The following is a 12,746-nucleotide window of genomic DNA, read 5'->3' as shown; positions in this document are numbered from 1 at the left end:
ATTTGAAAGAGAGATGAAGGTAGTGAAGGAAGTCAAATAGAGTCCTTTTATTAGAATCTCTTTTGCCACAGCAATGCTGACTCAATTCAGTATTAGAAAGTCTGTTGGGCCTCCCCTGGTGGCGCAGCAGTTGAGCACTGGGCTGCAAAGCTGCCTGTAGCCTCTGCAGTGCCGGTTCGATCCCCAGCCACCGGCGAGGGTCCCACATGGCACGCAGACCTCTCCTGCCGCACCCGCTGCTCCCCTCAGCAGTGTATTTTGTTGGTCTGCCTGTTCTGTTCCCCGCTCTGGCTCTGGTGAATTCTCTCACCCTCCCGTGCTTCTGACTGTACCCAGTGCTTGTGTAAATAAAGAAATAAAGAAATAAATCTTTAAAAAATATTAAAAAAAAAGAAAGTCTGTTTGTCAATATCTGAGCAGATTGGAAATTCTGGTGTAGACAATGTCAAACTTATTGTCTACAGTTCCACAATTTTATTTATCCTCTGCACTTAGTTCAAAAATATACTATCCCACTACTTACATAATAATAACTAGTTTCCTAAATACAAAGATTTTAATCATATATTACCAATAAAAACTATTGGCATAAAGTTATTGGGACTTGATATAGATTAAAGGTCTGTTAAAAATGTATTGGCTTGTGCACTATAGGAATATGCTTGCAAATACATTTTGCTTTTATCAGATCTGCCATTTTCTAAATATTTGGACCGTTTACAATCTTGTAATAATTTTTAAGGAAGGCAGAGGAGGCAGTGATTAGGAAATCATGTGATGAGGAGGTGCTGCTGGCAATACTATGCTCCTTGCCCAGTGAGCTCTTGAGGAAGATGTTCACTTTGTGACCCTTCATTGGGATCGCCACCCTTCAATGCACACTTAGGTTTTTGTGCATTATTCTGTAGTCTATAATCCACAATTAAAATGATAAAAGTACCAGCAATATATCTTAAACAGAAATACAGTGATTGTGAACTTGAGGTTCCCTTATTTAGAAAAATGATAGAGAAGTTTATGATTAGGCAGGATACTTATTTATTAATTACTAAAGACATCCACAATCCTTATCTTTCCCTGGTAGATTGTCTGTCTTCTTTGTATTGGGTAATTTTTATGCTAAATTGTCCTGTTTCTGTACCCTGTTGTACTGAAGATAAAAGAAGAATCAGACAAAGTCCTGGCTCCAGGTAGTGGAAAATTGAAACCTAGTGGATACTGCCTCTGAGGGTTGAACTGCCAAGTTATCTTTGAGTTAAAGCCAACCCATAAACATCTCATAAGGAAGGTTCTGACTGGTTCCTTTGTGTTTGTTCTTCAGAGAGAATTGGGAGAAATTTCCTAACTTTCTCTGGCCAAAGCATCTTCAAAACCTATGCTTTCCCTGAACATCAGGACTAATTTTGTCTTCAGTCAGCTGCTATCTTGTGCCTGAGCAGTTTTCCTTCTTTGGTTTGATGGCTACAAAGGTCTGAGCCAATTTTGGAGTCCACATCACACAAGTCAAAAGGATTAGAATATCCATTTGTGTATATATCACTGTACTTTTCTTTCGCATGGTGCTCACAGATAGTTATTTTATCTTTGTGTGTTTTCTGTATTTTGGTAAACATCTCAATGAATTTGTGGAATGAGCTTGCACCAAACAGATTAATGAATGCATTGATTTATTAACAATCAATTTTTAATTTATAATAAAAATATGACTGATCTAATAAATGTAATTCCTTGGAGATAGTGAACACAGAATATGAGATAATTTACAGACAATATAAGTAAAACAATACTTTTGGACATATATTAACAATACATTTGTACATAAATTAATATATATATAAATATTTGAAGATGTGAGCAGAATGGGCCCTATTTCAATATATAAAAATATAAAGCTAAAATTCCAGATGTAGTTTAGAAGGACATATAAGCAAGATTATTACATGCACACACATGTACTTGCTAACATAGTCATATGGGAAAGCAATACTGTTTTTAAGAGTCTTTATATCATCTATGTAAGAGGTTGACCTTAAATATTTGTTTGGAAATTCTAGATGACAACTAAGATTGAAGTAAGTAACAACTTCAGTAGCTTTCTTTTTTTGTTTTGTTTTTACAAAGTAACCTTTAATATGGAAAACCAAATGGAAGGCCAAACAGGAACCTAATTGAAAAGAAATGATTGTGCATTTACCGGTTTGTAGAGGTTTGAACATATAACTCCTGAAACAAATGCCATAATGTAAACCAAGTTTACCTACATAAACATAATTGGAGTGGAAAAGATCTTGACTGGAAAAAGAATATTTATTTTTTTTAAAAATTATTTATTTATACATACAAGAGCTGGGGTACAGGCCAGATGTGTGGGGGGTGAGCAGGGAACAGAACAGACAGATTGACTGAAATATGCTGCTGAGGAGAGCAGCAGGTGAGTCAGGAGTTGTCTGCTGCTCCATGTGGGTTGCTCCATGGCCGGGGATCTAACTCGTGCTGCAGTGGCTGCAGATAGCTTCATAGGTTGTGTCTTAACCCCTTGAGCCGCCAGGGAGGCCCATGGAAAATGTTTAAATAAGAAAATGTGCTTTGGTTTTGCTTTGCTTTGTTTTGTTCCTCCCTGTAGTGTGTCCCGAAGATCATTATGGACAGGACTGTGTCAAGCTGTGTTCCTGTGGTTCAGGACAATGTGACCCAGTGACTGGAGAGTGCCAATGTCCACCTGGCCAAACAGGAGCCAGGTGTCAGCTAGGTAACTATGACTGCAGGTCATCTTGCCCTCTCAAGCACTGAGCTAAACTATGAAGGTACATTTGGTGCCAAGGAGTATTATTAAATGGACATTGTTTACAACATTTTCTTCTTAAATGTGGCTCTAATAACATGAAAGTACATTTTCTTTTAGAGTTATACAGGAAATACCCTATTGGAAGGTACACAAAAATTGGAAACCGAAACAAAGAACAGTTTATGCATACTTTGATGAGGAGCAAATTTGAAAATAACTGGGTAACTTCTATTAATATTTAAAAACATGTGTTAGAAATGTCCACTATAGGAATTAAAGAGTTTTATACCCTCTTCAACTTTCAGAAGTCCAACTGAATATTATTAGACATATGAGAGGCAGAATGGAAAATATGCTCTTTGATTAAAACTAACATTTTCTCATAAATCATGGTATTTATTATTCTCATAATAATCATAAGAGCAGAACTGTCAGTGAATCCTATGCAAGTAAAGTGGTTGCTGGGCCCCTATAGATTTTGAATGGGGCCAGCAAAGTACTCACTTGTATGGAACACCCAAAGGGAAAAAATTCTTTAGAAAAACAACAGTTGCCTATGTGGACAGGCTGTGGGAAACCCACTGGTCTCAAGTGGAGGAAAGTGTAATAAAACCAAGACGTGCACATCAAATTTCTATGGGACATCATATTTCTAATCTGTATTATCCTCCATTCTGCAACTCAAGATAGAGGGGAATCTGTGGGGATTAAGCCATATTCTAATTAAAGGAAAACTAGGTCTAGACACATTCCACATACTTCATGACTTTCTGTTATATGAGGTTTTACTTTGACCAGGAGGGTTTCTACTAGCTGAAATCATTTTTCTATCCCTGAATCCATGCTAACCTCACCTTCCAAATAGCTGGTATGCAAAAACTAACATCTAAGTTAATACAAGAAGAAGGAAAAAAAAAAAGAAAGAAACAACTAAGGCACACACAAAATTTTTTCCTCATTTTGGAAACAAAATGTAAAATCGTTCAAGCCTTCAGCTACTATTTTTAGTGTAAATTCTGTAAGAAATACAATGAAGGAAAGGAACAGAGAAACAAAAAGCAGATGAACATAGAGCAGAAAAGTTTTGTTATGGAACACTTGAAAAAAATTGAAATTTTTTCCAAGGATTCAAAAGACATAATGACAAATCATTTTCTATGAGTTGTGAATGTAGTACTGAGATACAAGTGTTCATGGAATAAAAGAAAAGACAACAATGAGAAATGAAAAAGTAAGCTGGCAGGCAGAACTCAAAAAAAAAGTGAATATGGAAATTAAGCATCATATTATATATAGGAAGACCGTATTGGAAAAAGAAATAGGAAGACAAATCAGCTGATGCGTTAACCAGGTAAATAGAGAATATGCTTCAAGAAAGTGAAATGACAAAATGGAAACTAAAATAGAGAGGAACATATATAAATGGAAAACTAAATCATTCAAATATAAACATTCAAGATACTTTGTCACAGAAATGAGGGAAACTTGATACTACCCATGAAATGAATATATTCTATCACTGGAAATACTAGTCAGGATTAGTCATAGGCAAATATAAACTGCTGAGGATTAAAAAAAAAGAGATGGGGATTTGATCAAGATGGCAACAGAGGAGGTTCCCTGTTTAATTCTGGAGAGGAACACTAATATTAGCTATTAGGAAATTGCACTCAGAGAGTCCTTGGCTTGGGCAGAACTAGAACACAGCTTGAATATCAGAGACCACACAGGCTGCGTGGGGTGGAGGGGGCATGGGGACTTGCACCAGAAGGGCTGTTTAGAAAGGGAGGTCAGGCTACACAGGCATAGATCTGGCCAAGGCTGCTGTGCTGGTCACCCAGGTCAGGGAGGGGAAAGGAAGCGGAAGTGGAGTGGTGCCTCAGGGAATATATACCTTCTTTCCCTAATTATTGTGTAGTTCTCAGTGGTCTCACTCACTCTGGCTACTGTGCTTGCAATCTTCCTGCTTTACAGTCCTTATCAGAGAACCCCCCTCCCCTTTTTATTGCCCTTGTCCAGGAACTTTGGCTGTCACTGGTCCTAGGGTGTTTGATTAACCCCCTTTGCAATCTGTTGCCCTTATCTCTGGAGCTTCCCTTATTCCTTTTGTTGCCCTTATCTCAGAAGCTTTTTTAATTCTCTTGAAGTACATGCCTGCACTGTCCCGGAAGCTGCCTAATTAACCCTAACTTGCCCTAGGACTCACTAGGCTAAGCTGTAAGGCCAGTAGCAGGAGAACTGTTCCATTGGAAAGAAGCTAGTGGACATATTGCATTTGCAGCCCTGGTCCTTGTACATGAGTCGGCAGTGGTGGTGGCTGCAGAGGTTGCTGCAGAGGGGATCATTACTTACAGCAAATGCTGTGTGACAGGGAACATGATGTCTCTGTTAGGGGGAAAGGATGTCCTGAGCTAATTCCATACAGGCTTTGTGGACCCCACCCCCACTCCAGACTAAAGCCATCAAGACATTGGGAACAGACATACAGACCAATGGAATCGAATAGAAAATCCAGAAATAAACCCACAGATTTATGGTCAACTAATCTTTGACAAAGGAGCAAAGACTATGCATTGGAGCAAAGAAAGTTTGTTCAATAAACGGTGCTGGGAAAACTGGGTCGCTACATGCAAAAGAATGAAGCTTGACCACTACCTCACACCATACACAAAAATCAACTCAAAATGGATTAAAGAACTAGACATAAGACCTGAAACCATAAAATACATAGAAGGAAATATAGGCGAAACACTACGGGATTTGCACATCAAAGACATCTTTACAGACACATCACCCAAAGCAGTGATAGTGAAGACAAAAATAAACAGCTGGGACTACATCAAATTAAAGAGCTTCTGCACAGCAAAAGAGACAATAACAAAAACAAAGAGAAACCCCACCAACTGGGAGAACATTTTTGCACCCAACACTAATGATAAAGGACTGATCACAAAAATCTGCAAAGAGCTGATGAGACTCAGCAACAACAAAGAAAATAATCCAGTCAAAAAATGGGCAGAAGAGCTAAAAAGAAACTTCTCTGAAGAGGAAATGCAAATGGCCAACAGGCATATGAAAAAATGTTCAACATCACTTGTCATCAGGGAAATGCAAATCAAAACTACCATGAGATACCATCTCACACCAGTGAGAATGGCACATATTAAAAAAACTAGCAACAACAAATGTTGGCGAGGGTGTGGAGAAAAAGGAACTCTTCTGCACTGTTGGTGGGAGTGCAAACTGGTCCAACCACTATGGAGAGCTGTGTGGAGATTTCTGGACCTACTAAACATAGAGCTTCCATATGATCCAGCAATTCCACTCCTAGGTATTTACCCAAAGGACACAGAAACATCAATTCCAAAGAGCACCTGCACCCCTATGTTTATAGCAGCACTGTTTACAATAGCTAAGCTTTGGAAACAACCCAAATGCCCAAAAATAGATGACTGGATCAAGAAGATGTGGTACATATATACCATGGAATATTACTCAGCATTCAAAAAAGATAAACACATGCAATTTGCAGCAACATGGATGGCGCTGGAAGGGATCATGCTCAGCGAAATAAGCCAAAAAGAAAAAGAAAAATACCGGATGGTCTCACTCATAGCAGGAATCTAGAAAACTTAAATAAGGGACCAGGAAAATGAATATAAGAAAGTGAAAATCAAAATCAACAAAAAACTATGAACCAGAGACACTTTTTGGGGGGTGGGGGGCGGGAGGGGAAGGATTGGGGTCAGAATGGGGCGTTTGCAATTGTATGGGGAATATAAAAATAAAATTTAATATTAAAAAAAAAAAAAGACATTGGGAAAGACAAATCCCATCACCACTAAAGGGAGGGTGGCTGGGACCTGAGGGTGGAGTTAAGTAGCCAGGTTGGGTATAAAAACCAAACACGTGGGCCTTGGGGGGCTCGCTATCGCTCGCCTCCCTGCTTCACGGCTCCTGGCTTGCGGCCAGCTCTCAGGGTGCCATTTTGGGATTCCTGATTGGTGGATTGGGTAGGACTCATTTGAAACTTTGTCTCCCACTTTTCTCCCTGAGCTGTACATTTCCTCATTTCCCCTTCCCTTGTAAATACACCTTTTATTAACCTTTCGCGTGTGCCTGCAGTAGAGCATTGATAAGTCCTTTTAAGCACGCGGTGAGGACCCACAGTCAGGCACCCCGTTTTGTATCGGGGTTGCTCTACAACATTTCTGGTGCCCGATGACTACTGGGCCAATGGTGTTCCTGAGGTTAAGTTCTGTGGACTAAGCCTAGGTCCCCTTCCCAGGACACTTAAGCTTGGTGAATCACAGCCGTTGGCATAACAGAATAGCTAAGAAGCAGAGTAGAAGTTGTGACAACAGATACAGTGAACCAAGTTTGCTGTGGAGTGAGGACAGGAGACAGGTTACAAAATTACTCCTCAATAAAGTGAAACCAAGTATTTAATCTCCAGTCTCCTCTCATGCACTCACCTGACTCTGAGCTAAGCAAAGAAACACAAACAAAACTAAACTCACAGCACCCCAATCATAAAAAAGAGAGCAAGTCAATATTTATTCTAAGGAAGCAAGGAACATTTGAACACAAGATGGAGAAACAAAAATAAAAGAGTAGAAATGCTGAGATATACACCAAAGAAAAAGATATAGAAGACCTATAAGAAAATTAAAATAATATATAAACAGTATCTGGAGACTAACAAAAATGATGAAACAAGGCACAAAATCCTATGGGATGATCTAAAAGTGCAATTATGAAGGTTCTTAGCAATGCAAGGCCACATAAAAAAGCAAGAAAAAATCTCAAATAAACAACCTAGTTATGTGCTGAAGGAAATAGAAAAAGAACAAACAAATTTTAAAATGAGTAAGGGAAGGAAATAATAAAAAATTAGAGCAAATATAAATGAAACAGAAAATATAATGATGGTCCAGAGGTTTTTTTTTTTTTTTTTTGCAGTTCCATATGAATTTTAGTTTTGTTATTTTTCAGGTTTTTTGAAGAATGCCATTGGAACTTTAACAGGGATTGCACTGAGTCAGTATATTCCTATGGGTAAATGGTCATTTTAAAGATGTTAATTCTCCTAATTCATGAGCGAGGGATATCTTTTTCTTTCTTTTTGTCTTCTTCTATTTCTTTAAACAATGAGTCATAATTTTCTTTGTATACATCCCTCACCTCAAAAAAAATTTTTTTTTTCAATGATTTATTTATTTATGCTTTCAAGAACTGGGGTACAGGCCAGAGGCACAGGGGGGTGAGACGATTCACCAGAGACAGAGCAGGGAGCAGAACAGGCAGACTGATTGAAATACACTGCTGAGGAGAGTAGCAGGTGACTCAGGAGGGGTCTGCTGTGCCATGTGGGTAGCTCCCTGGCTGGCCAGGGAAGGGATTAAACTTATGCTGCAGAGGCTTCAAATAGCTTCATAGTGCTGTGCTTAACCCTTTGTGCCACTGGAGAGGCCCTAAAAAAAATTCTTAAATAGAATTTAGCAGTGTAAATAAAAAAATCATATACCATGGCCTAATGTTTATTCCAGAGATACAGGCTGATTAAATATCTAAAAATCATTAAACTATAAACCATATTAGTAGACTAAGAAGTAACTTACCACATTTGATACGGGAAAACTATTGAATAAAACTTAATACACACACGTATGACCAACAAAAACTCTCAGAAAAGTAAGAAGAGAGTGGAATTTCTTTAATGTGATAAAGAGGATCTACAAAAACGTATAGTTAGCATCATAATAATTGATGAAAAGCTGTTTGTTTTTCTTGTGCTATTAGGAACACAAGGATAACTCCCTTCTCCTCTCCTGTTCATGGTTATAATGGAAGCAGAAAAAGAAAACAACTGACATAAAGATTGGAAAATATCTAACCTGATTTCAAGTTACAGCTCATAATTAGAGCAGCCAAAATTGTGTGCTAATGGTGGAGGTAGAGACACATAGATCAATGGAACAATAGAGAACCCAGAAAAGACCCGTATGCATATAATTGTTTTTTTTATAAAAGTGCAAAAGCAATTTATCTATCGAGGGGAAGATTATCTTCTCCACAAATTGTGCTGGAGCAACCCACAATTAAATAAATGACAGACTCTATTCTTCAAGTTACCAGAAAATATAATCATACACAAAAAGAATGAGAGCATTGGTCATAGAGTATAAACAAACAGGCAAACAACATTAAAAAGAGAAATTATGAATTGACAGCACTAAGATCAAACTTACCTGTTATAGTGACAAATGTAAAAATAAAAGTTCACCTGTAATAAAAAATGTTTATCATATTGAATTATGAGGTAAACCTTACTGTACATTGCATGCCAAAGACATCTAAGAGATTTCCAAATACATAATGAATGACTCTAGGAAAAAGACTACAAAGTAAAGGCAGGTTTACAAAGTGGATACAAACATACAAAGTACAATTAAGGAAAAAAAGACAGCAGTCATCATGACATCAATATCAAATAAAAAGACCATGACATCAATATCAAACATTGTTAATTTTATGGCAACAGGCATCTAATGGTAAGGGCAATTTATGCATAGATGATAATATTCACAATGAAGATATAAGGGTAATGAAGATAGAGAGAGCAAATACACAGTATCAGAATTAATAAAACAAAAGTCATGCTATACAAGGAGAACTAAGCAAGAGTTGCTGGTATATTTTAATTCATTTATCTTAATCCACACCTCGCATAAGTGCAGAGACATATATGGAAAAAATAAGACTTGGAAGTTTGAGCATGATTAATCGGGATGTTTAATTGCTACAAATCAATCTTTTCACCCTGAAATTAAAAAAAAATACTATATATATTTTCAAGTATCCATGGGACTTGAACAAAATTTGAAAAATTTTTATCAAATGCAGGAAATATAATTTATGACAGCCTATGATCAGAAAGCAATGAAACAGGAAAAGCAAAAGTAACATCTTAGCAGAATAAAAAAACATATATATTGGGCCCTCCTGGTGGTGCAGTGGTTGAGCGCTGGGTTGCGAGCCTGCCCGCAGCCTCTGCAGCACCAATTCGATCCCTGGCCACCGGCAAGGGTCCCACAAAAAAAACAAACAAACAAAAAAAAAACAACATATATATTATAGTATGTTACCCTGCACTTAAAAAATCTCTTGAATAAGCAATGGCTCAAAAGAGCAAATACCAGTATTTCAGAAATTTTAAAAGAGTAATAATGATATCTAAAAGATATGGAGTAAACTCATTACATAGAGTAAAATTTGTATTCCTTTATGCTTGCTTCATAAATGATAGAAAAAAGAAAAAAATGAACAATAAAATTAGTGGAAAAGAGGAATTAATGGAATAAAGCACAGTAAGATTGAATTATTTAGGGCCTCCCTGGTGGTGCAAGGGGTTAAGACATAATGTATGGAGCTGTCCGCAGCCACTGCGGGATGAGTTTGATCCCTGCCGGCCAGGGAGCTACCCACATGGCGTAGCAGACCTCTCCTGACTTGCCTGCTGCTCCCCTCAGCAGTGCATTTCAGTCAGTCTGCCTGCTCTGTTCCCCACTTTGTCTCTGGTATATCCTCCCACCCTCCCCCCACACCTCTGGCCTGTATCCCAATTCTTGTATATATAAATAAATATTTATTTTAAAAGATTGAATTATTTAATGTTATATTAAGACAAGTCAGCAATCTAGACAAAAGTAAGGTCGGATTCCTGTATTATTTTGTTTGCCATAACTGTTTCCAAGTGTATGATGTACTTATGTTACAGAACAGGGAGAGGGGCACCCTAGAGCTCCCCAAACTGCCTGCTCTAAATGGGTTCTGCCATCCCCTGCATTAACACAAAACATATGAGACTTTAATGAAAAGGTACTTAATACAATTAGTAAACAATACAGGAAAGGCAAAGAATATAGTTTTCAAATCAAACACCCAAATTTTCCCGTCCCCTTGTGGGTAAAAGTCCACCCAAAGGGGACTGGCCCAAAGTAAGTCCCCAAAGCCTGCCACAAGTCTAAAGCATCTTCCAGTGGGGACCCACAGAAAAGGGTCAGAAGCAGCCAGACAAGTCTAGGAGGAAAAGAGCAAAATCAAACTCAAGATGAAAATCACCATTATTATCCTCCCCAGGTGTCTCTCACCCACATCTGTTTCACCTAGCCCATGACCAAAAGGCAAATGCAGTTTCTTCACATGTCTTCATGTATTTCATCCAGGTCTCCTTCTGGCTCTCCATCCTGCTTCCTTCCTCCCTCTAGTCTCTTCTCCCTCCTCTTCTTCTCTTTAGTTCCACCCTCTTTTGGGTGGGGCAGGGAACCTGGAACTTCTCCCTTTCCTGGGGACCACCCTGTTACACTTAAAGACAATGATACAAATCCTGACAGTACAAGAATTACCATTAAGATTTTTAAAAGTTATTTTGTGAGGAGATATATCAAAAAATGGTGATTTTGCTTTCATGGATTCAGATTTTGTCACGATAATCCATGAAAGCAAAATCACCATTTTTTGCTAAAACAAAAAATATTCTTTTTTTTAATTTCTTTTTTTTTTAAGATTTATTTATTTATTTATACAGGTACTGGGTACAGTCAGAAGCGCGGGAGGGTGAGAGAATTCACCAGAGCCAGAGCAGGGAGCAGAACAGGCAGAAGGACTGAAGTACACTGCTGAGGGGAGCAGTGGGCGCAGCAGGAGAGGTCTGCATGCCATGTGGGACCCTTGCCTGTGGCCGGGGATCGAACTGGCACTGCAAAGGCTGCGGGCAGCTTCGCAACCCAGTGCTCAACTGCCTGCGCCACCAGGGAGGCCCAAAACAAAATATTCTTGAGGCATAAAACAAAAGATAAGCTAGAAGAAGGAAGACCAACAAAATACTAATTTTCATAACAAGTGAAGGTCTTTATTTATCAATAAGAATCCCATGACAATATGTTTTATGAGTTGTTGATAAGCATCATTCATAATGTGAGAAATTCAAATTCAAACAGCATCTTCACCTATTAATTTTTCATATTACAATGGTTTGACTGAAAATTGAAAAATAGTCACAGTGACAATCCTTAATAAATTAGCAAATCTCTTTGTAGGAAATTTTAATAATGATTATTATCATTTAGTAGTGTTGCTGTTTTTGGAGTTAGTGGGTTTGTAGTGTCGGGTCCTTGGGCTCACTCTGGGAAAGGTTTCACTAGAGTTCCCGTCTCAGCAACATGCAGTGAGTTCCCAGGCATGTTTCTCCATGAGACGGAGATGGTAGTTATATTTAAATAACAGGCTTATTAGGGAAAAGGACAGAAAAATAAAGAGCACTTGCATAGATACAAGCTGCCAGGAAGAGCTGCCCCAAAGGGACAGGTTTGCTGAGAGAGGTCTGCATGGTTGCAGGCAGGTGGCCTTGAGGAGAGTGGCCTCCACTGAGAGAGGTCAGTGAAAAGAAGTCCTGGCATGGTGCTGGTCACGGGCAGGCAGGAATCTGCTGCCCTGCAGGAGACAGTGGGTGAAAGTCACAGGTGGGCAGATGGAGTGCTGCCCCAAGCCTGTGAAGATACTGATCTGATATAGTCTTCTTCTTTTAGGGAGGGGTCACCCCTTGTGAGCTGTCAGTTGGTTGCTAATTTTGGATAACTATTTAGAATTAGAAAGGGACAGGAGATTCTACAATGGGCTCAATCTCCATATCTTTATCTTTGGATGCACCCTCTGATACCTGTTTGGATGTTATGCTTTGTAATCTAGGCATTTGCGCCTAAGGATCATAGTCTGAGCCTAAGGATACTAGTTTCTGCATCTGTGTCCTCTGCACCTAAGGATCTTGGTTTCCATAGCTGTGTCAATTAGCTGTTTCCATTAGCTGTGCTAATCTCTTCTATCCCCGGCTCTGTGGGAGCCAGGTTGATGGTCTTGCGGTGCACCTCTTTTTCAGTTTCTTTTCTATTCTTGTGCTCCA

The 12,746-nt window shown here is 38.7% G+C and overlaps 1 protein-coding gene across 1 annotated transcript in view; it reads left to right on the top strand.

The window, feature by feature from the left end:
* Window positions 1-12,746, top strand: part of LOC119257643 (EGF-like and EMI domain-containing protein 1) — an 879,693-nt gene that overhangs the window by 847,128 nt on the left and 19,819 nt on the right. The window contains exon 21 of the mRNA XM_037525743.2: window positions 2,624-2,749. Coding sequence (XP_037381640.2) covers window positions 2,624-2,749 — 126 coding nt within the window. The remainder of the gene's footprint in view (window positions 1-2,623; window positions 2,750-12,746) is intronic.

Source organism: Talpa occidentalis, unplaced genomic scaffold (genome assembly GCF_014898055.3).
Source record: "Talpa occidentalis isolate TD23 unplaced genomic scaffold, MPIMG_talOcc4v2.1 talOcc4.4, whole genome shotgun sequence".
Taxonomy (NCBI): domain Eukaryota; kingdom Metazoa; phylum Chordata; class Mammalia; order Eulipotyphla; family Talpidae; genus Talpa; species Talpa occidentalis.
This window is presented reverse-complemented; position numbering and strand designations above follow the sequence as displayed.